Genomic DNA, 19,429 nt, shown 5'->3' on the forward strand with positions numbered 1-19,429 from the left:
CTCTTGTTGAATCAAGTTTTGAAAAATTATCATCATAACTATTATTTTGGTGGCCATGTAAAGTATTCTCTACAAGAGAACATAGAAAAACCCTGGAAAGCCACATTTTCAATAGTGTATATGTGTTACTGGTATATAAACAGCGTCTATAACTCATTATCATGTTACCAAAATAGTGTGAGACTGGCTTTCTGAGATAGACAGCACTCTGATCCCGTTTCCTGTCTGCCCCGTTATAATTTTGTAAATACATGTATCCGCATGTGTTTCTGCGGTAAAACAAAAGATACTGTGTGAATTGCATGCTTCTGAGACCTTCACTGTCTCAATTCTTAGGGGATAAGAAATAATACAGGCTTAGAATATAAAAATATTGTGACTTGGCTGTTTGAGTATACTCAACATGGACATAACAGCAATGGTCTCTGGTGTCTCCTTCTATATTATGTATGTATGTATGTAAAACACGTACTATTTTATGTATCCATATGTGCATGCGCAGCAGTTGTTGGCTTATGAAAGGCCATCCAGGTCAAAAACACATACCTAGTACACATATTGATTTGGATCAATCACAATACAAAAATATTTAAATAAATGTAAATTAACTATGCATTTTCTACGTAGGGGCTGGTCATTTTACAATCATGCAGCGTAATTACAAGAGTAGCCAATCACTTTCGGGATAACATCTTTTTAATTTCAGACATGAAATACACATCAACAATTAAGGCTGGAACACACAGCTCTATGCGACCGTCGCATCTAGGCCTAAGTTTTGCCATCCAACTTTTAAGCTCGGTAAAATTCATGCGAATAAGAAAATATATGCGACACCGACAAACGGTTTAAGTCGACTTTTAATAACTTTTTACTCGCGGTTGCTAAAGGTGGTTTTATTTTTTACTCGCAGCAACATTTTTTATTCGACACTTCCACAGAAAACCGTAACGCGTATTTCTGGTCCTAGCGCCCCTGTGCGCCATTCCAGTTACATAAATTGTATACTGCGCATGCTCTGATGATAAAAACAAGTTGGCAGACGTGGCGCAAATAAGAAGCACAATTATTTTGACGATTACTGAACAAATATGTTGTCGCTGCACTTGATTTGTTTACATTTTAAGTTCAAAGTTTCTACCTATTCATTTCAACGAAAAAAAAACGGTCTAAACTGGCAAAAAAAAGGGCTAAGAACATAAGAGCAAGAAACGTTTTAGCTCTAATATATAAAATAAATTGACCTTTTTATTTTATGTTAGACTACTGATAAATGAAGGGGGGCGGTGGGTTGTGGGGCAAAAAATGGTACCCCCACCCATGTAAAATATTGGGGGACCACATTGTTTAATACAACTGAACACCTACCTCACAGGACAGTCTGTACAAAACACATGACTCCCGACTGCAGTGCAACGCAGACTTTTTAGGAGTAATGTGAACGCAGCCAAATATTTATTTGCAGTCTGCACTGAGGAATAAAGAGAACTTTAACCAAACAGAAGAGTAAAATACATTTTAAAAAGACATGCTGCTCAGTATTTGTGTTATGTTTTACTTGGTCTGACTTCTATTCATTGCTCATTAAATATTATCGAAGTCTTTCTGGGCAGCGATGCCTCATTGATTAGTTTACATTTCCGATACAGAATTCCACGTCAAAAACAATATATAAAATCGCTAAAAATAAATATAATGTGACGCTTTCGTGCCTCAAACTAAGTCAAACAACAAGCCTGTGTACATCACGGTTTTATTGGGAGAAAATAGTTTGTCGCGTAAACATAGATATACTTGACTTTCCAATTCAGCCGTCTTTCGAAAAAAAGAAAAAAAAACGCATCTGCGCAGGCGTGAAATTACAGGGGATACTGAATTCCGTGGGGTACCAAAATCAGCGTCTCACCTGGTCTATCCTGATCTTTCACTAGACTTTACCCAATGCCAAGTCCAAATATTGGGTAGCAATGGCAGACGTAAGGCGACTTTTAATTGGGTAATTTATTACACATACTATTTCCTTTATATTCATTAGGTCTCATTTCATTTTCAGTAATCTGATTGGCCAAATTAGTACGTGTATAATTACAATTACAGCACGTACTAGAGTCAAATGAGAGCGTGTAGTAAATAGTTGAAATGCGTACAAAATAATGCGTTTTTTGACCCGTTTTATCCACGCACATTGTGCCAGGGGACACAGAATTCTGAGGGGATACAGAATTGGTTACGACACATGGAATTCTTAAAATGTCATTGTTGCTCCGCCCCTTGCGTGCTGTTTTATGGTCCAGCTGCTCACCCTATAACTCCTCACTTCATTCACGACCAGGGGACATGTAGAAAAAATGCTGTAGTGATATGTTTCAAAACAATATCGTGTTCCAGTGTTTAGTTTTTCTTTCCATAATGTGCTGTTATGAGTTGTTTACAACTATGAGACACTTACTGTGACCACCCACCCCACCCAAAAAAAAAGGCAAAACAACTGACACATTCCCACACCCCTTTATGTTATATGGATCATACCACGTCTTAGAAACCAGTACAACACAATCATTTGAGATTATCTCAGATGTTGTGTCACTTTGTGCATACGTGTGTGTTATAAGTGCTTTAATTGAACCAGGTTTGCATTTGAGTTTAATTTAATCGTAAAATTAAGAAAAGGTATCGGTTCAAACGAGGATTCTGTGGAGTGCTCCAACAAAAAATGGTACAACCCTTCGTAGTTTGTGGAGCTTGGGAGGTGGCACAAAGTGATTGATAGAAATGATTTCAGTAGAAGCTCGCGCGACAGTAGGTTTTTAGGGGTGGAAATTAAGAAAAAAAAAATTCTTCCCGGTGAGGGGCAATATTTTTTGTTGGGGTGTTAATGATTATATTCAGGGGATGTTTAGGTAACATCGGTACGCATATAGAATTTTTTTTTTTTTATGTTTTTTTGTCTAAATAACCATAATGGGACGGTAAACCAAACCAATTGATATTACCACATTTCCATACAAGAAAAACAAGGAGAAAGAGACCTGCGGTTGCTATGGAGAAACTGCGGCTGTCAGACCGGGGGCAGGCCTGAGCCTCGGATTGGAGTTACTGGGAAAGGCCGGGTACGGGGAGAGGTGGGAGCAACACTAGGAAAGAGAGGGTGAGTAATCTCAGTGGGCGTAAATTCCAGTTAAGAAAATAGACATTGTGAATTTAAATGTGCTTAATTATTGTACGTTACATTTAAAAACAAAAATAAGTCTAGTTGATTAGGGAAAGAGCACAACGCATCTGGAAACGTGGAACAAAATCCCTAAAAGTTAAGACTACCAATAACAACGCTCTGTCATGTTGACTGAATAAATACATGTGTTCCTTTTACTATGGTTGCTGTTAAGTCAAAAGTTTAAAGTAATACACGTATACACATAGCCAGTATCCGTGTTTATAGTTCCGTTTTTTTGTTTTTTTTTATTATTCATTAGGTTATTTGAGTTATTTTTGGTGTCCTGTACAGTGTTCCATTGTGAAAAACAGAACGGCAATTAAGATGAATTCTTTTCAACCATGTTTTAACTGTTCATTGGGTTGACTTTTTTCTTTAGTTTTTTTTTTTTGTTAAATTGGGCTTAAGTTTATGTTAAATTCGATACAGAGTTGAAAATATAAACTCTATTCAGAGCTCCGACTGAAGAAGTGATCGCTTTACATGTGGTAAGTAATGCATTAAAAAAATATGTCAATCTCAAAGTCCTGTTGAAGGCAGAACACGAGAATTATGGACTAATGTAGGTTCATTAATATTGTTGACAAGGCAAAGGTAAATATGTCATATTCGATTATTTGAAACCTACACTCTTAATTGTTGGAAGAACGTTGGTTAAATGCGGTTCATAAAGCCACAGTCGTTTATGAAGCATTACTGTATTTTCATTGAATCCAACTATTAAACACTACAGCTGAATTAAGAAATACTTAAACTAATATTCAACAACAAAAGTATTATTGTATTTCTTTGAAGATTGCATTTTAATGACAAACTAATGGCATCAGAGGGTGGTCTGAATAAAGGGAAGGAAAATACATTAATCCCAACACAACCATCCAAGGGTAAAACATGTTTTTTACACTAGGGCTTTGGGTTAATCTGTTGTGGCAATGTTGGAGCGGTTCAGTTTCTGTCTTAAAACATGACGAATAGAATATGCTGGTGGAAAAGAGTAGAAATTCAATTTATAAAGCTAAAAACCAATAGTTTACACAGATAAAATCTAAGTACTTTAGCTATATTTCAGGCATTCTTTATTTGGTTTCAAACTAGGTTGTGGCATGCTTTTATATTAAGACAGATGTCTTTTGCACGCTTCCAGTTAAGCTTAATTTTAAGTCCACTGAATCAGTTATTTGTTTGTTTGTGGCACATTATATTGCTGGCTGTTCCTTGAAGGGAAGCCCAAGTTATAAAATCTAAAGAGACGCCTAGAAGTATTGTATGAGATTAGAGTAGAATAATAAACGCTGTAGCTTTTTTCTTTTTTTAAGTTTATTAAGTTGTTTTTTTTTGTCTACTAGCATTTACCTCAGTTTCTTATTTAAATTAGAATTACTGTACTGTAGCACAATAATTACTTGATAAAATAATATTTTTAATGTGTACCAAGATATGATTTTTGTTGTTTGTTTACTACATTTGTATTTTTCCACTTGCATCATTATCTATAGCCCCTTTCACACTGGCACTTCTTCCTGGGTCCGTACCTGGGTTCTGGCTACCCAGGTCACAATCTCGCATAGTGTGAACCCACGTGCCTGGGTCGTACTGTGGGTTGACATGCTTTGACCCGGGTTGAGCGAGACAAAATGCATGACGGCTAGGGGCTCCCAAGTGGTGCATCTGATAAAGGCGCTCTGCGTGGAGTGCAGGATGCGCCCTATAGCCTGGACGTCGCTTGTTTGAGTCCAGGCTATTCCACTGCCGACCGTGGACGGGAGCTCCCAGGGGGCGGCGCACAATTGGCCGCCCGGGGGGGTGGGGCTTAGGTTGGTCAGGGTGTCCTCGGCTCACCGCACAGCAGCGACCCCTGTAGGCTGGCCCAGCGCCTGCGGGCTTGCCTGTAAGCTGCCCGAGCTGCGTTGTCCTCCGACGCTGTAGCTCTGGGCTGTCTGCGTGGCGGGCCTGCAGAGTGAAAAGAAGAGGTCGGCTGACGGCACACGCTTCGGAGGACAGTGTGTGCTCGTCTTCGCCCTCCCGAGTCAGCGCAGGGTTGGTAGCAGTGGGCTGAGCCTAAATACAATTGGGTATTTCAGATTGGGAGAAAAACAGGGTAAAAATTAATTGGCGACTACTAAATTTAACAAAAAAAAAAAAAAAACGGCTGACAAAATAACAAACAGCCACGCATTGCGTGAAGGTTACACTTCCGCAAGAACTTTTTTGTTTATTCTGTTTAGCCATATTTTTGTTGCTTGAGACACACCATGAGCCATATTGCAGCAGGGATAAATAAACATTTGCTCTAATCAATAGATGGGCCAACGGTTCAGTCCAGAGAAGCTTGGATGGAAGCGTCAGTAACAAGCTGCTTCCGTGGCATTGATACGTGTATTGCTTACTTGCGTCTGTCACCCAGGTCAACCCTGTGTTATCAAAAGCAGTGTGAAATCGCATAGCCGGCCCTCATGGCACCGGGTCCCACCCGGGTAGAGCATGCCAGTGTGAAAGGGGCTTATGTTGTTTGTACGGAATTTTAGCAGCAGGACAGGAGACAGGTTTCTCCCTATATTGGAACCTGCTAGCCACTTTGTAATCTCAAACTCCCAACAGTTACACAGTTGCTACTGCTCATTAGACAAAACAAATACTAAAAAGGAGTTGCCTTTTTCACTCATGAGTATTTCTTCAAGCTTACTTTAATACTGTTATACAGGGATGGAAATAAGACTCCTATTGCATAGTAGCTTCCCCCATTCCAGGTTTTAAAATTAGTCTGATTAACCACAGTGTATGGATAACAAGCTGAGGTGTGTCTTACTAAACTCATAGTAAAACCAGGAGTGGATCAAACTGCTATGAAATTGGAGTCTTATTTCCACCTCTGCTATATAAAAAGTACAGTATTTTGTTACTTATGTTAATAAACGGCATATCATTAAAAAAAAAAAAAAAAGTCAACAAGGTGCATTCGTTTTATCATATGGATAATAGAGGATTTAGTTGTATTTTAATTTGGAGAAGTAGCAGAGTTCTTATACCCTTGTCCCTACTAGCCTATTAGAGAGAGAGAGAGAGAGAGAGAGAGAGAGAGAGAGAGAGAGAGAGAGAGAGAGAGAGAGAGAGAGAGAGAGAGAGAGGGAGGAACCATTTCAGACGTTCAGGAATTTAGTACCAATTTTATTGTTGTCATGCAAAAAGCATAAGGCAGTCTGTTGACCATAGTACAGACAATTGAGTAGAAACACTGAGTTTGTTTTATTGCAGACTTTTGGCAGCTGCCCAACTTTTAAAAATATGTTCAGTGCACCGATAAAAGCATTTCAGTCTGTGCAATTAGGCATCAACCTTTTAACTACCTGTTTTTGTTCAAAATGCAGAAATGGGATGTATGGTCAAATTTAAATAATGTGAACACACTTCCTTTACTTAAAAGCAATATGCTCATGACAAAGGTTTGTGGTTATATTGTCACATTTTATCTGAGCCTTTCCTGTGTTATCCTGAATGTACCAATTGTTATAAACTTAACATTCTATTGAGGGTGGTTTTTGGCAGTTGAGAGTTTGGGGGTATAATACATAATGACAGTATTTACTTTTAAATGAGTTCTTTTTTAACCTGGAATTTTTTTTATTGAAAGAACCGATTCAACATCCACTTGTATATGTCTGTGCTGTTTTTGCTAGAGATATTCCTCTGTTTCTTTCCCACTTCCTGTGCTGACACTGAGTAACAGGGGAAGCCTTTTCCTGGATTCAAACACCCTGGTCAGACATTGTGATCAAGGAAACATAGTTTTCTGCTCCATCTGCTTCCATATTAAACTACATAAAGATGTAATATTTTCAATACAAATGGAATAATACTTTATAATACAGCATTTTCACGGAACCTTCTTGGATTAAATCTTTACGTTTATTTTGCCATCTTTTTTGTTTTTATATTTTATTTCAGAGTCTGATCAGATCTAGAACTTAAATAAACAAACAAACAAAAAAAAATACTGTTGCTTTGGACTGCTGACAGTTATTTAAAACATACAGATATCAAAATCAAGAGCTGTTAAATAATTGCCAGGCATCTTCATTTATCACCAGCAAACTGACAACATTTACTTTATAGTTATTTGAAGACTGGTTGTAATTCATAAAATCTGCCTTTGACAGGGTGTGGTGAAGTTATTCCAAGACTTGTTCTCTTGCCAAGTGTAGCGCAGGCCACTTAGTGATTCATGTATTTGCCGATTTGAAAGGAGCCTTAAACTGTTTATTAATGGGCCTTTTTTGTGTAAAATCAAAATATTCGCCAGTAGGAGTCCCACTGCACGTTGTTTTTTAATAGTTTTGTAAAATTTCTGATTTGGATAATCCTGTACAGTACCTTTCCGTGCAACACAATTGCCTTAATAAAATCCACCTCTACTTTTATCTTTTTAGTTTAAAATTTAAATGGAAACAGCACTACTAAGTTTAAGCCCAGAATTGTAATATCATTTAAACTGTAATTGGTACTGTAACTGGAGTTTATACCCTTGAATGCAGTAACTTTAGTTATTTGAGCAGAGTCTCTGCTCTGCAATGCTGCCAGTATTTCATAGTGCAGAAACTTGGAAATCAGTATTGTCGTATAGAATGGGATCGTTGTACACTTGTATATATGCTTTTGGATACGGACGAGGAACTAGTGCCAGCAGACATGCTGGCAAGCTCTGAATCTCATGGTCAGTTTTAGAATGATGAATGGGGCTAAAAAAATGATCCCTATTTAGCCACCTACTTTAGAATTGCTCTTACCAAAAAATTTTGGCACCAGTGGAAAAATGCCTCATGCCCTGAAAAGAGGAGCATAGTTTTCATTACAAATGACTCATGGGCTAAGTAGGTATTTTCTTCCAGGGAGTTGACACTAACACACATGAGGTCATCTGGACAAAGGAGACTTGGTTTAGTTGTTTTTCTCATCATGATCACAATCCTGGTGGTGACTCCGCCATGTGCAACATCTGTTCATAATGTTTATTGAAACAAATCCAGTCACCCCCAATCTGATGCTAATGTTTAAAACACCAGTGTACTAATATCTTGAGAAACTGCAACTAGCATATATTTTGCAATTGTTGTTTTGAGATGGCTGTCTTCCTTGGATAAATTTAAAATGTATGTATCTGTAGCTATCTGAAGCAAGGATATCATTGTTAGACAGGTAAACTTAGTTGATTACAAAGATTGCCTAAACCTTTGACCTGCAAATCTGTGAAACCTGAAATAGGTCATGAAAGCCATCCAAAATAGAACCTTTCTCTGTTTTCACCTTTCTCAAAGTAACAGTAGAAACTAGATGGTAACTTTACAAGTTAAGTTGTGGGGCTTGCTTTATTGGGAAAGTGGTCAAAGTAGTTGATTTGCGTCAAGTCACATTGTTTACTAATTGTCTCTTGCTTAGAATGTGCTAGAATTTGAAATTTCTCAAAGTTCTATGACAGTTAATTCAACAGTTATTTAGTCCATTATAAATTTAATATTAAAAAAAGGGGAAATGTTGATGAAGAGAATACCGGCTTACTTATAGAGGTGATCTGTTCTTTTAAAAGGGTTGCCCCACATTCTTATTATTGATGTTTATAATAGTCAGAATTAGCACAAATTCATCTAAGAAAGGATTGAATGAAGGGCAAAATTGAAATAGAATGTCAATATTCAAATGTGCTTATTTGTTTTCTTTAGGAGTTGTTTTAATAGAAGTCCATTTGCTGAATTACCTGAAGCAGCATAGAGACTTTGAAGATTAAGAAAAAATGCCTCCAAGACCATCGTCAGGTGAACTGTGGGGCATCCACTTGATGCCCCCAAGGATTTTGGTGGACTGTCTCCTGCCTAATGGAATGATTCTGACTTTGGAGTGCCTCCGTGAGGCCACACTTATTACCATTAAACATGAACTTTTTAAGGAAGCCAGAAAGTACCCTCTTCATCATCTCCTACAGGATGAAACCTCGTATATTTTTGTCAGTGTTACACAGGAAGCAGAGCGGGAGGAATTTTATGACGAAACAAGACGACTTTGTGATCTCCGACTCTTCCAGCCATTTTTGAAGGTCATAGAGCCAGTTGGCAATAGAGAGGAGAAAATTCTTAACCGGGAAATTGGTAATTTAATGTGTGCAGTGCATTTTGTATCCCAATTTAATTTGTAAGAAAAATAATTATTACATATGATCTTTACCAGCAACCGAGGTTTGTAATCACTCGTAGAAATTGTGAAAGTGAAAAGGCACAGAGATTTGTGAAATCTTGATAAAAGATTAAATGAATAATAGTTTTCTAAAATACAGGCTTTGATAAGAGGCAGTAAAGCCTAGTTATTCTTCCACAAATACGGGGTTTATTATACACCACCTGAATAATGGTATTCTGCAACATATTAAGTGTGAGACTTGGGTGCATCTAATTACCTGTTACACATGAAGCATGGTGTTTATCAAGCTTCTAGATGTGTAACTGCACTGTTTATATGGGTTTCACTCAAGTAATTAAAAAAAAAAAGCCTGAAAAACTACAGCACAATAAGGGACTTGTTGCAAAGTTAGGCTATTGAATGAAGTCACACAGCTGTTTTCTAGTTTTTGTTTAATTTCCTTGTACAGGTTTTGCAATTGGTATGCCTGTGTGTGAGTTTGATCTTGTAAAGGATCCTGAAGTGCAGGACTTCAGGAGAAACATACTAAATGTCTGTAAAGAAGCAGTGGACCTCAGAGATGTAAATGGGCCACACAGTCGAGCATTATATGTTTACCCTCCGAATGTAGAATCCTCTCCAGAACTTCCAAAGCATATCTACAGTAAACTTGATAAAGGTAAGGACAGGATCATTTACTTGAAACAAATCTCTCTGCATTTTTAGAAAATGTATACTGAACATCCATCTATAGTTATTAGATTAACAAATACGATTTTATGTAGTTAAAAAGGTGCAAAATAATAGGGTCATTTCTAGATCCAAATTGTGATAGTTAAGACTGAGATTAAATGTCTGTTCATGGATGTGCATTTTGCATTGTATGCAAGCTGTGGTTTATAATCAGGTCCTGTGCAAGGAAGTGTTTATTTTATTATTACTACATACAGCATACCACCATTCAGTGTTTTTATAGTTTTGGATGTATCTTTTTCAGGTCAAATAATTGTTGTGATTTGGGTGATAGTTTCTCCCAATAATGACAAACAGAAGTACACACTAAAAATTAACCATGACTGCGTACCGGAGCACGTAATAGCAGAAGCTATAAGGAAGAAAACTCGGAGCATGCTGCTTTCACCTGAGCAGCTCAAAATGTGTGTGCAGGAATACCAGGGAAAATACATCCTGAAAGTGTGTGGCTGTGATGAGTACTTGTTGGAAAAATACCCGCTTAGTCAATACAAGGTAAATAATCTTTTTTTGTTTTGTTTTACTTGTACAAGTATAAAAGTTGCTGTGAGAATGCTGTGCATACTGTAGATCTAAATGACTAGCCTGACATGCACCATAGCCATGCTGTGTGATTAGCTTGTGACAGTGTGTAATGGCATCATGACCCAGTATTGATGATGTTGTCTCGGCAGATCAGACAAATTGAATTTGTCAGCTCACTGCTTTCTAAATAGCAGGAACTGTAAATTGTCTTGCTGTTGTCAAGCAGGTTGGGTTGCAGGTTGTAACTATTCATGAATTAATGCAGGAGTCTACTATGTCCTTCTGAATAAGGCATTGTGCTTTGTAAGTTTTGTTTTTCCAAGATATAAATATTTTGAATGATGGAGTCTTAAAATGCCTTTTGGATCCAATTAGAAGGATATCTATATGCACACAAGTTTACATTTGTATATGCACACAAGTTAAACTTATTTAGCTTACTGGCATTTGGGAAGTGAGAAATGCATAGCTCCCTTTCAAGTACGAAATGTAACCATTACGTCATGGTTATGGGCAGGCAGTGGTTAGGAACCTGGCTGCGCTAGTAGCTGTAAGACGTCAGCTCTGGCTTTCTCATTCGCGCATAGTGGATGGTGACAAGGCACCATTGTTGGATGCTCCCATTACTCCAGGACACACTTTTGGTCCTGCAGTAGATGACAATAACAATTGGGAGTTTCAAATTGCAGTGAAAACCGGGCTAAAAACCATTGGCGATGACTAAATTAAGGGTGTTACTAGTAGTCCCTTATTGGCCCAGGAGACTGTGGATTTTCAACTCTGATACAGCTCCTGAAAGGTCAGCCGTGGAGTCTACTAAAGCGGCGCGACCTGCTCAGTCAGGTGCGGGAGACGTTGTGGCATTCCAACCCATCAAGCCTACAGCTCTGGGTCTGGACTCTGTACGGTGCCATTTGAGCTGGCTGAGGCTGTCTAATAGAGTCATTGACACGCCAGAGCGCAATCCACGCGTTCCCAGTATGGGTACAAGTGGGGCGTTTTTCAAATGTGGTGTCTGCCCAAGGGGTTTGAGTCTAACCGTTAGACCCTACAACCTGTCTCATAGCAGTTATACTGCAATTTTTACAGGACCTATTTGATGAAGGGAAATCCCCCTCTACTTTTTTAAATGTCTTTTCAGCTTGTCATTAAGATTGATTCAGTCTCCCCAGGAGCTCATTTCCTGGTGGGGCAATATTTAAAGGGTGCTTGGTGGCTTCGGCCGCCTATGAAGGACATTGTCCCTCATTGGAGGCTTAATGTGGTGCTGGAAGCACTTATGAAGTCTCCCTTTGAGCCCTTACATTCAGCAGAGCTGATATATGTATCAATGAAAGTGGCTTTCTTACTTGCTATTACATCTGCGAAGCAAGTGAGTGAGATGCAAGCCTTTTCGGTTGCAAAAGCCTGCTTAATTTTTCTAGAAGCCAGGGCAAAAGTCACACTTTGCACTAAGCCTGCTTTTTTTTTGCCAAAAACCATCTCGGTATTCCACATGAACCATACGGTAGAGCTTGAGGCTTATCATCTGCTTCCTTTCCAGTCTGATATAGAGTGGCAGCTTCATATACTTTGACCGGTGCGGGCACCAGCATATTATGTGGAGAAAATCAAAAGTTGGAGGCAGTCTGAGCAATTGTTTATCTGTTATGGGGTCCCATGGGAAAGCTCTGTCTAAACAGAGGCTATAAAGATGGATCTGCATATGAACAAGCCAACTTGCCCCCTCCAGAGGAGCTCGCTGCCCATTCGACCATGGGCATGGCAACTTTTTGTGGGCTTTATTCCAGAGCGCAACTGTCAGAGACATTTGCGATGCAGCGGTGTGGGCTACGCCCCACACTTTTACGTGGTTCTGTCGGCTGACTGTTGTTGATCCACAAAACCCTGGGTTTGGAAAAAGAGTGTTAAAGGCGGCCTCGAGCTCGACCCTTACGACATACAATTGGAGGCGAGTTCCCCCTCGGTGTTTTTAACCTTGTTACTTGTTCTGGCTTCCTCATGGTAATGCGCAAGGTGGCCTTTGCCGTGCCTTGTAGCTTTCAAATGGTCTGCAAATTCCTTGCGACAGCTTTGGTATTTCTACCAATGAGGTAATGGGAAAGGGAATGTTATTATCAAAGGATTAATACCCATGAGGTAATGGTTACATTTCTGTTTCAGGGAACCAGGGTTATGAGTACATCCTTGTCAATAGTCCAAACGTTGCTTTGTGTTGGGTGTTTCCCAATCTAACAAAATGTAACCTGAGAACATTAAGAATGATCATTCCAGACAAGTACTTGGGAGTGTTACAATGAAGGTTGTCCTCTGAATTGCATAAAAGTACATTTGTCGTGGTCCTTCCGTCTAATTCATTGAAATGTTGCTTTTTCACATTCTGGTGGTTCTTCAAATGTAGTTCATGATGACCTTCTGCATATCTTTTTGTTGTGTGTGTGTGTGTGTTTTTTTTTTTTTTGTCCCCCCTCCCCCCCCGCCCATGTTCTTTCATTACATAATTGCCTCTCTCTTCTAGTATGTGAGAAGTTGCATCATGTTGGGGCGTATGCCGAATCTGATGCTGATGGCTAAGGAGAGTCTGTACACTCAGCTGCCAATTGATAATTTCACCATGCCATCTTACGCTCGTCGAATCTCAACTGCCACACCTTACATGAATGGAGAAACCTCTGCTAAGTCCTTATGGACCATTAATGATACCTTGAGGATAAAGATCTTGTGTGCAACATATGTAAACGTAAACATTCGAGATATCGATAAGGTATTTTCCGCTATACATATCTGCCTGTTCGCACTATATCCATATGTGTATATATAGTATGTATTAATTTTAACTGCTGTAATTTTAAAATGGATCATTTGTATTGCTTTTGGGGTAATTAAGTGAACATCAGTAATGATCTGCATGTTCTGCACAGAACAGAATAGACTTGTTTTGAAAGATAGCTATGAGGGGGGAAAAAAATAACTTTATTGATAATAAATATGAAATGTTAACATTTTCTAAAAACCTTTTTTTTCCCCTTGTAGATTTATGTGCGAACAGGCATATATCATGGAGGAGAACAGATGTGCGATAATGTGAACACTCAGCGAGTGCCATGTTCTAACCCAAGGTATCAGTTGTTGTGATCTTATGGAATTATTTGATATACGCTCTTAATTAAACAAATGTTTGTTTGTGTGTGGTATGTATGTATGTGTGTGTATATATGTGTGTATAATATATATATATATATATATATATATATATATATATAGTACTGTGCAAAAGTTTTAGGCAGGTGTGAAAAAATGCTATAAAGTAAGAATGCTTTCAAAAATAGACATTTTAATAGTTTATATTTATCAATTAACAAAATGCAAAGTGAGTGAACAGAAGAAAAATCTACATCAAATCAATATTTGGTGTGACCACCCTTTGCCTTCAAAATAGCATAAGTTTTTCTAGGTACTCTTGCACACAGTTTTTGAAGGAACTCGACAGGTAGGTTGGCCCAAACATCTTGGAGAACTAACCACAGTTCTTCTGTGGATTTAGGCAGCCTCAGTTGCTTCTCTCTCTTCATGTAAACCCAGACAGACTCGATGATGTTGAGATCAGGGCTCTGTGGGGGCCATACCATCACTTCCAGGACTCCTTGTTCTTCTTTACGCTGAAGATAGTTCTTAATGACTTTCGCTGTATGTTTGGGGTCGTTATCATGCTGCAGAATAAATTTGGGGCCAATCAGATGCCTCCCTGATGGTATTGCATGATGGATAAGTATCTGCCTGTACTTCCCAGCAGTGAGGAGACCATTAATTCTGACCAAATCCCCAACTCCATTTGCAGAAATGCAGCCCTGAACTTGCAAGGAACCTCCTCCATGCTTCACTGTTGCCTGCAGACACTTTCGTGTACCGCTCTCCAGCCCTTCGGCGAACAAACTGCCTTCTGCTACAGCCAAATATTTCAAATTTTGACTCATCAGTCCAGAGCACCTGCTGCCATTTTTCTGCACCCCAGTTCCTGTGTTTTCGTGCATAGTTGAGTCGCTTGGCCTTGTTTCCACGTCGGAGGTATGGCTTTTTGGCCGCAAGTCTTCCATGAAGTCCACTTCTGACCAGACTTCTCCGGACAGTAGATGGGTGTACCAGGGTCCCACTGTTTTCTGCCAATTCTGAGCTGATGGCACTGCTGGACATCTTCCGATTGCGAAGGGAACTAAGCATGATGTGTCTTTCATCTGCTGCAGTAAGTTTCCTTGGCCGACCACTGCGTCTACGGTCCTCAACGTTGCCCGTTTCTTTGTGCTTCTTCAAAAGAGCTTGGACAGCACATCTGGAAACCCCTGTCTGCCTTGAAATTTCTGCCTGGGAGAGACCTTGCTGATGCAGTATAACTACCTTGTGTCTTGTTGCTGTGCTCAGTCTTGCCATGGTGTATGACTTTTGACAGTAAACTGTCTTCAGCAACCTCACCTGTACCTAGAAGAACTGATGCTGTTTTGAAAGCAAAGGGTGGTCACACCAAATATGGATTTGATTTAGATTTTTCTTCTGTTCACTCACTTTGCATTTAGTTAATTGATAAATATAATCTATTAACATGTCTATTTTTGAAAGCATTCTTACTTTACAGCATTTTTTCACACCTGCCTAAAACTTTTGCACAGTACTGTATATACAATTATATACAATTAATTATATATATATATATATATATATATTTTTTTTTTTTACTTACTTCAAGTGCCAAAAGAAGAAATGTCCAATTCTCTGATTGGTCAAAGCTTTCTTGAGTAAAAATCTCACCAGTGGGTTATCAAGATACTGCTCATATTTCAGTACCTGGGAGGTGGGGTAATTAAAATCAAGCATTTAGTAAAATCATACCACAAATATACACAATACTAGCAATTACAAAATCAGCGTCTACTTTACCTGTACAAGCTGAATTAGGTACTGAGAGAGTTTGTCATCTGTCAAATACTTTTCCAGACACCTCACAGCAAAATCACGTATCATGGGATCTGGGTAGTTACAGTCCAACAACTCCATTGCTTGCTCTGGTTTAATTGCGGGCCAGTCCTTTAACAGACAATACATCTGCAAAAAGGGAGAGAGAGACACACACTGTGAATAAATATTAATATCATTATTGAAAATGTGGCATAATCATCTGCATACGAAAGATAATCTGTATATATATATATATACATTATTAATATTACTTTTGTTACAGCACAGTTTTGGCAGTTGTATCATGAAATAACTACATGAGGTTTTGATAATAGAACAAACAGCATTCCATATATAAGGACATTTGGGGATGTATTTGAAAACCTCAGTAAGATGATATTTGCAAGGGGTGCATTTGCGTTTCGCTTTCTGTGCCAGTAGCTGCTGGCCGTTCGTCCAAGAGTGTGGTATATTTAGTACAAGGGGTTTCCTATACTAAATATACATTTTAAAAAAATACAGCTGTTACAAAAAAGTTTCTCAGAGTTGGAAGTACTGAAGTCAAGAAGATGATTTTTAAATAGTACATGCCAAGATGTAAATGCATTTTGCACAGGAGATATTTTCAACATGCACACTTGCTGATGAGAGAATAGTGGGAATGTAATCATTAAGCTTGCAACTGGGATGTGGTTACAAAAGAAGATGAGTCCTATGAAAATGACTGCTGCTGTTTGACCACACTTGCAGTCAAAAGCATTTTATAATAGCACTTTAACAAATACTTTGGGTAAAAGTGTATATGTTCAAAGTGACAAATGCAAACATAAACTACAAAACTGCATGTGCTGCTTTTCATTACAGGTGGAATGAGTGGCTGAAGTATGACATGTACATTCCTGATATTCCACGTGCAGCTCGGCTCGGTCTATCCATCTGCTCTGTCAAAGGCAGGAAGGGGGCTAAAGAGGTTTTAAACTTAACTATTGATTGGATTTTACATGTGACCTTACTAGCAACAGCTTCCTGATATTTAAAATACAGTGTTGTCTTTGAAATATCTGAATAGTACAAGATCAAAACAAAGAACCAAAGGCCTTGGTTAGCCCTCTGTTAAATCCATCAGAATATATGGCAACATCATTCACAAATGTATAGCTCCTTTGTTACTATCTGTCCCATTTAAATATAAAGCATTTGACATAAAAAAAAAAAAATGTTGGTAGCAAATTAACCTGTTTTAGACAGAAAGCTTTGTTACCAAGAGTTCATATTTATTCATATCTAACAATAACTGGTTTATATTTGAATTGTTAGACATGTTTCAACTGTCCTGAATTGACCAGTGTGTGATCATTCTGAATTCGGGCTTGCAGTACATGTGTAAAAGTTTTGTGTGTGTTTTCTTGTAGCTGGATGATGCTTTTGTCACAAAATAAGTCAAACTGGAAGGATGATTTTGTTGTATAAGGAAACTTGTAAACAGTGTTGCATCTGTGGTCAGCAGGGTTTACTTGGATCCCAATCCAGTAACTCTTAGCTGGAGAAAAGATTTTTAGAAAATCCAAATTTATGTAATAAATGGATTTAATCATTTGTGATGTGTAAATAAAATTGGAATAGTAGTGTATCTAATGTATTGAATGCTGATTGTTTTCCTTAGGAACATTGTCCATTGGCATGGGGAAATATTAATCTGTTTGATTATACAGACACTCTTGTCTCTGGAAAAATGGCACTAAATTTATGGCCTGTGCCTCATGGACTGGAAGATTTGCTAAATCCCATTGGAGTGACGGGCTCAAATCCGAATAAGGTACAATACCCAAACAGAATTGTCTGTTTTTACACCGCATGATACCTGGTTTGGGATCAGTGTTTCATTTTTAAATAATTAATGTTTTTAAATGAGTTCCAGCTCATGATGTGTAGAATAAAACAATGTGGTACCTATTCAGTTAAGTGTGGGTAATGTTTGTTTGTTTGTTTGTTTTTATTTGCCCATCTTTTTTAGGAAACTCCTTGTTTAGAGTTAGAATTTGATTATTTCAGCAGCCCTGTGAAGTTTCCTGAGATGTCAACAATTGAGGAACATGCTAATTGGACAATATCCAGGGAACTGGGGTTTAATTACTGCCCTACTGGCTTGGTAAGTATGGGTGCACAGAACCTATTTGTTTAACTACTGTATATAATAGTTTCATTGCAAATTCCACATACTATAAATAAATATATGCAACATTGTGTTTTATACTAAAAATTAGCATGTTTTTTATGTCTGTCTGCAAAGTCATGTGCTCTGTCCTAACTGTTTCGAATAAATGCTCAGCCCTGCACTAAGACCAGTGGAAGAACCCTAAAATAGCTGTTCAACTGGACTAGGGTTTCAAGGCTGCAATGTCTGTTTAGGTATTCATGGAGAGAGACATTTTTAACCCTGTACGGTCCCCAAAACAACAAAACGGCACTGCTGTTTCTGCCGTTTAGATTCAGACATTGAGCTGCAGGTCTGTTAGAATTTAAAGTGCAAAATATGTCAAATGTCCTTGAAAATTACAACGTGGTTTACACTTTAAAGGGTTAAATACATACCAGGAATCCCCTAATGCTCTCTTCTTGTAAAAGGTGGGAAGGGGAGCATTGCAGTACCATTTATTTTTATTTTTTTTAATAAATCAACAGATCAGAGATGTTTGTGTTAAGAGTAAACTGTGATGGTTTTTGAAGATAACAATGTTGTGATATAAGGGGAAGTCATGCACATGTTTCTGGTGTTGGGTGCATTTGTTTTTCCTGTTGTGTGTATACTAAATGCTGCCCTTGATGCAGGATCTTTGTATATAATCATGTGCTTTATACTTTGGAAGCGTATCTTTTAAACATCCTCTGCTGTATACACAACAGGTATTTATCGTTTTGAAATCTAAACAGTCCTGCAAGATAAGTTAAACTTCCACAAAGTATAGACTTTGTGGTTTTTAAGTAACATAGTAACATAATTCTAGTATAAATTGAACCTTTCCCAAGTTGCTGTAGAAAGACCTAGGACAATGTAAAACTGTGTAACATGAACATATTTCTGCCTTCCAGAGTAACAGATTAGCTCGAGACAATGAGCTGACAGAAAGTGATAACGAACAGCTCCGTTTGGTTTGTAACAGAGACCCTCTTTCTGAGATCACTGAGCAAGAGAAAGATTTCCTTTGGCGACACAGGTAAATAGAGTGGGAGTTTTGCTAGGTGACAAGAGAGGAATAAATAAATGTGTTTAAAATTGTGGTATGTCCTATTGTAGACATTGCATTTCTGAATACATTTTCCTTTTAGCATAGTAAGCATTCTTTTTTCTTTTTTCCCCTCAATAGGCATATTTTGGTAAACATACCTGAAATTCTGCCAAAAATTTTGCTTGCTGTAAAGTGGAACTCCAGAGATGAAGCATCACAGGTAATGTGTGTTCATATATTTTATTACCCTGCTTTCTTAACAATGCTCAATACAGATTATCTTTCGTATGCAGATGATTATGCCACATTTTCAATAATGATATTAATATTTATTCACAGTGTGTGTCTCTCTCTCCCTTTTTGCAGATGTATTGTCTGTTAAAGGACTGGCCCGCAATTAAACCAGAGCAAGCAATGGAGTTGTTGGACTGTAACTACCCAGATCCCATGATACGTGATTTTGCTGTGAGGTGTCTGGAAAAGTATTTGACAGATGACAAACTCTCTCAGTACCTAATTCAGCTTGTACAGGTAAAGTAGACGCTGATTTTGTAATTGCTAGTATTGTGTATATTTGTGGTATGATTTTACTAAATGCTTG

General features: G+C 38.2%; 1 protein-coding gene across 1 annotated transcript in view; it reads left to right on the forward strand.

The window, feature by feature from the left end:
* Nucleotides 1–2,598: 2,598 nt before the first annotated feature.
* The window catches only part of LOC117417457 (phosphatidylinositol 4,5-bisphosphate 3-kinase catalytic subunit alpha isoform), a 32,980-nt gene continuing 16,149 nt past the window's right edge, over nucleotides 2,599–19,429 (forward strand). The window contains exons 1-12 of the mRNA XM_034029618.3: nucleotides 2,599–3,148; nucleotides 8,926–9,348; nucleotides 9,846–10,055; nucleotides 10,374–10,624; nucleotides 13,173–13,418; nucleotides 13,688–13,773; nucleotides 16,466–16,571; nucleotides 17,265–17,417; nucleotides 17,616–17,750; nucleotides 18,692–18,816; nucleotides 18,967–19,048; nucleotides 19,195–19,359. Coding sequence (XP_033885509.1) covers nucleotides 8,997–9,348; nucleotides 9,846–10,055; nucleotides 10,374–10,624; nucleotides 13,173–13,418; nucleotides 13,688–13,773; nucleotides 16,466–16,571; nucleotides 17,265–17,417; nucleotides 17,616–17,750; nucleotides 18,692–18,816; nucleotides 18,967–19,048; nucleotides 19,195–19,359 — 1,911 coding nt within the window. The 5' untranslated portion in view covers nucleotides 2,599–3,148; nucleotides 8,926–8,996. The remainder of the gene's footprint in view (nucleotides 3,149–8,925; nucleotides 9,349–9,845; nucleotides 10,056–10,373; nucleotides 10,625–13,172; nucleotides 13,419–13,687; nucleotides 13,774–16,465; nucleotides 16,572–17,264; nucleotides 17,418–17,615; nucleotides 17,751–18,691; nucleotides 18,817–18,966; nucleotides 19,049–19,194; nucleotides 19,360–19,429) is intronic.

This window comes from Acipenser ruthenus, chromosome 12 (genome assembly GCF_902713425.1).
Source record: "Acipenser ruthenus chromosome 12, fAciRut3.2 maternal haplotype, whole genome shotgun sequence".
Lineage (NCBI taxonomy): Eukaryota > Metazoa > Chordata > Actinopteri > Acipenseriformes > Acipenseridae > Acipenser > Acipenser ruthenus.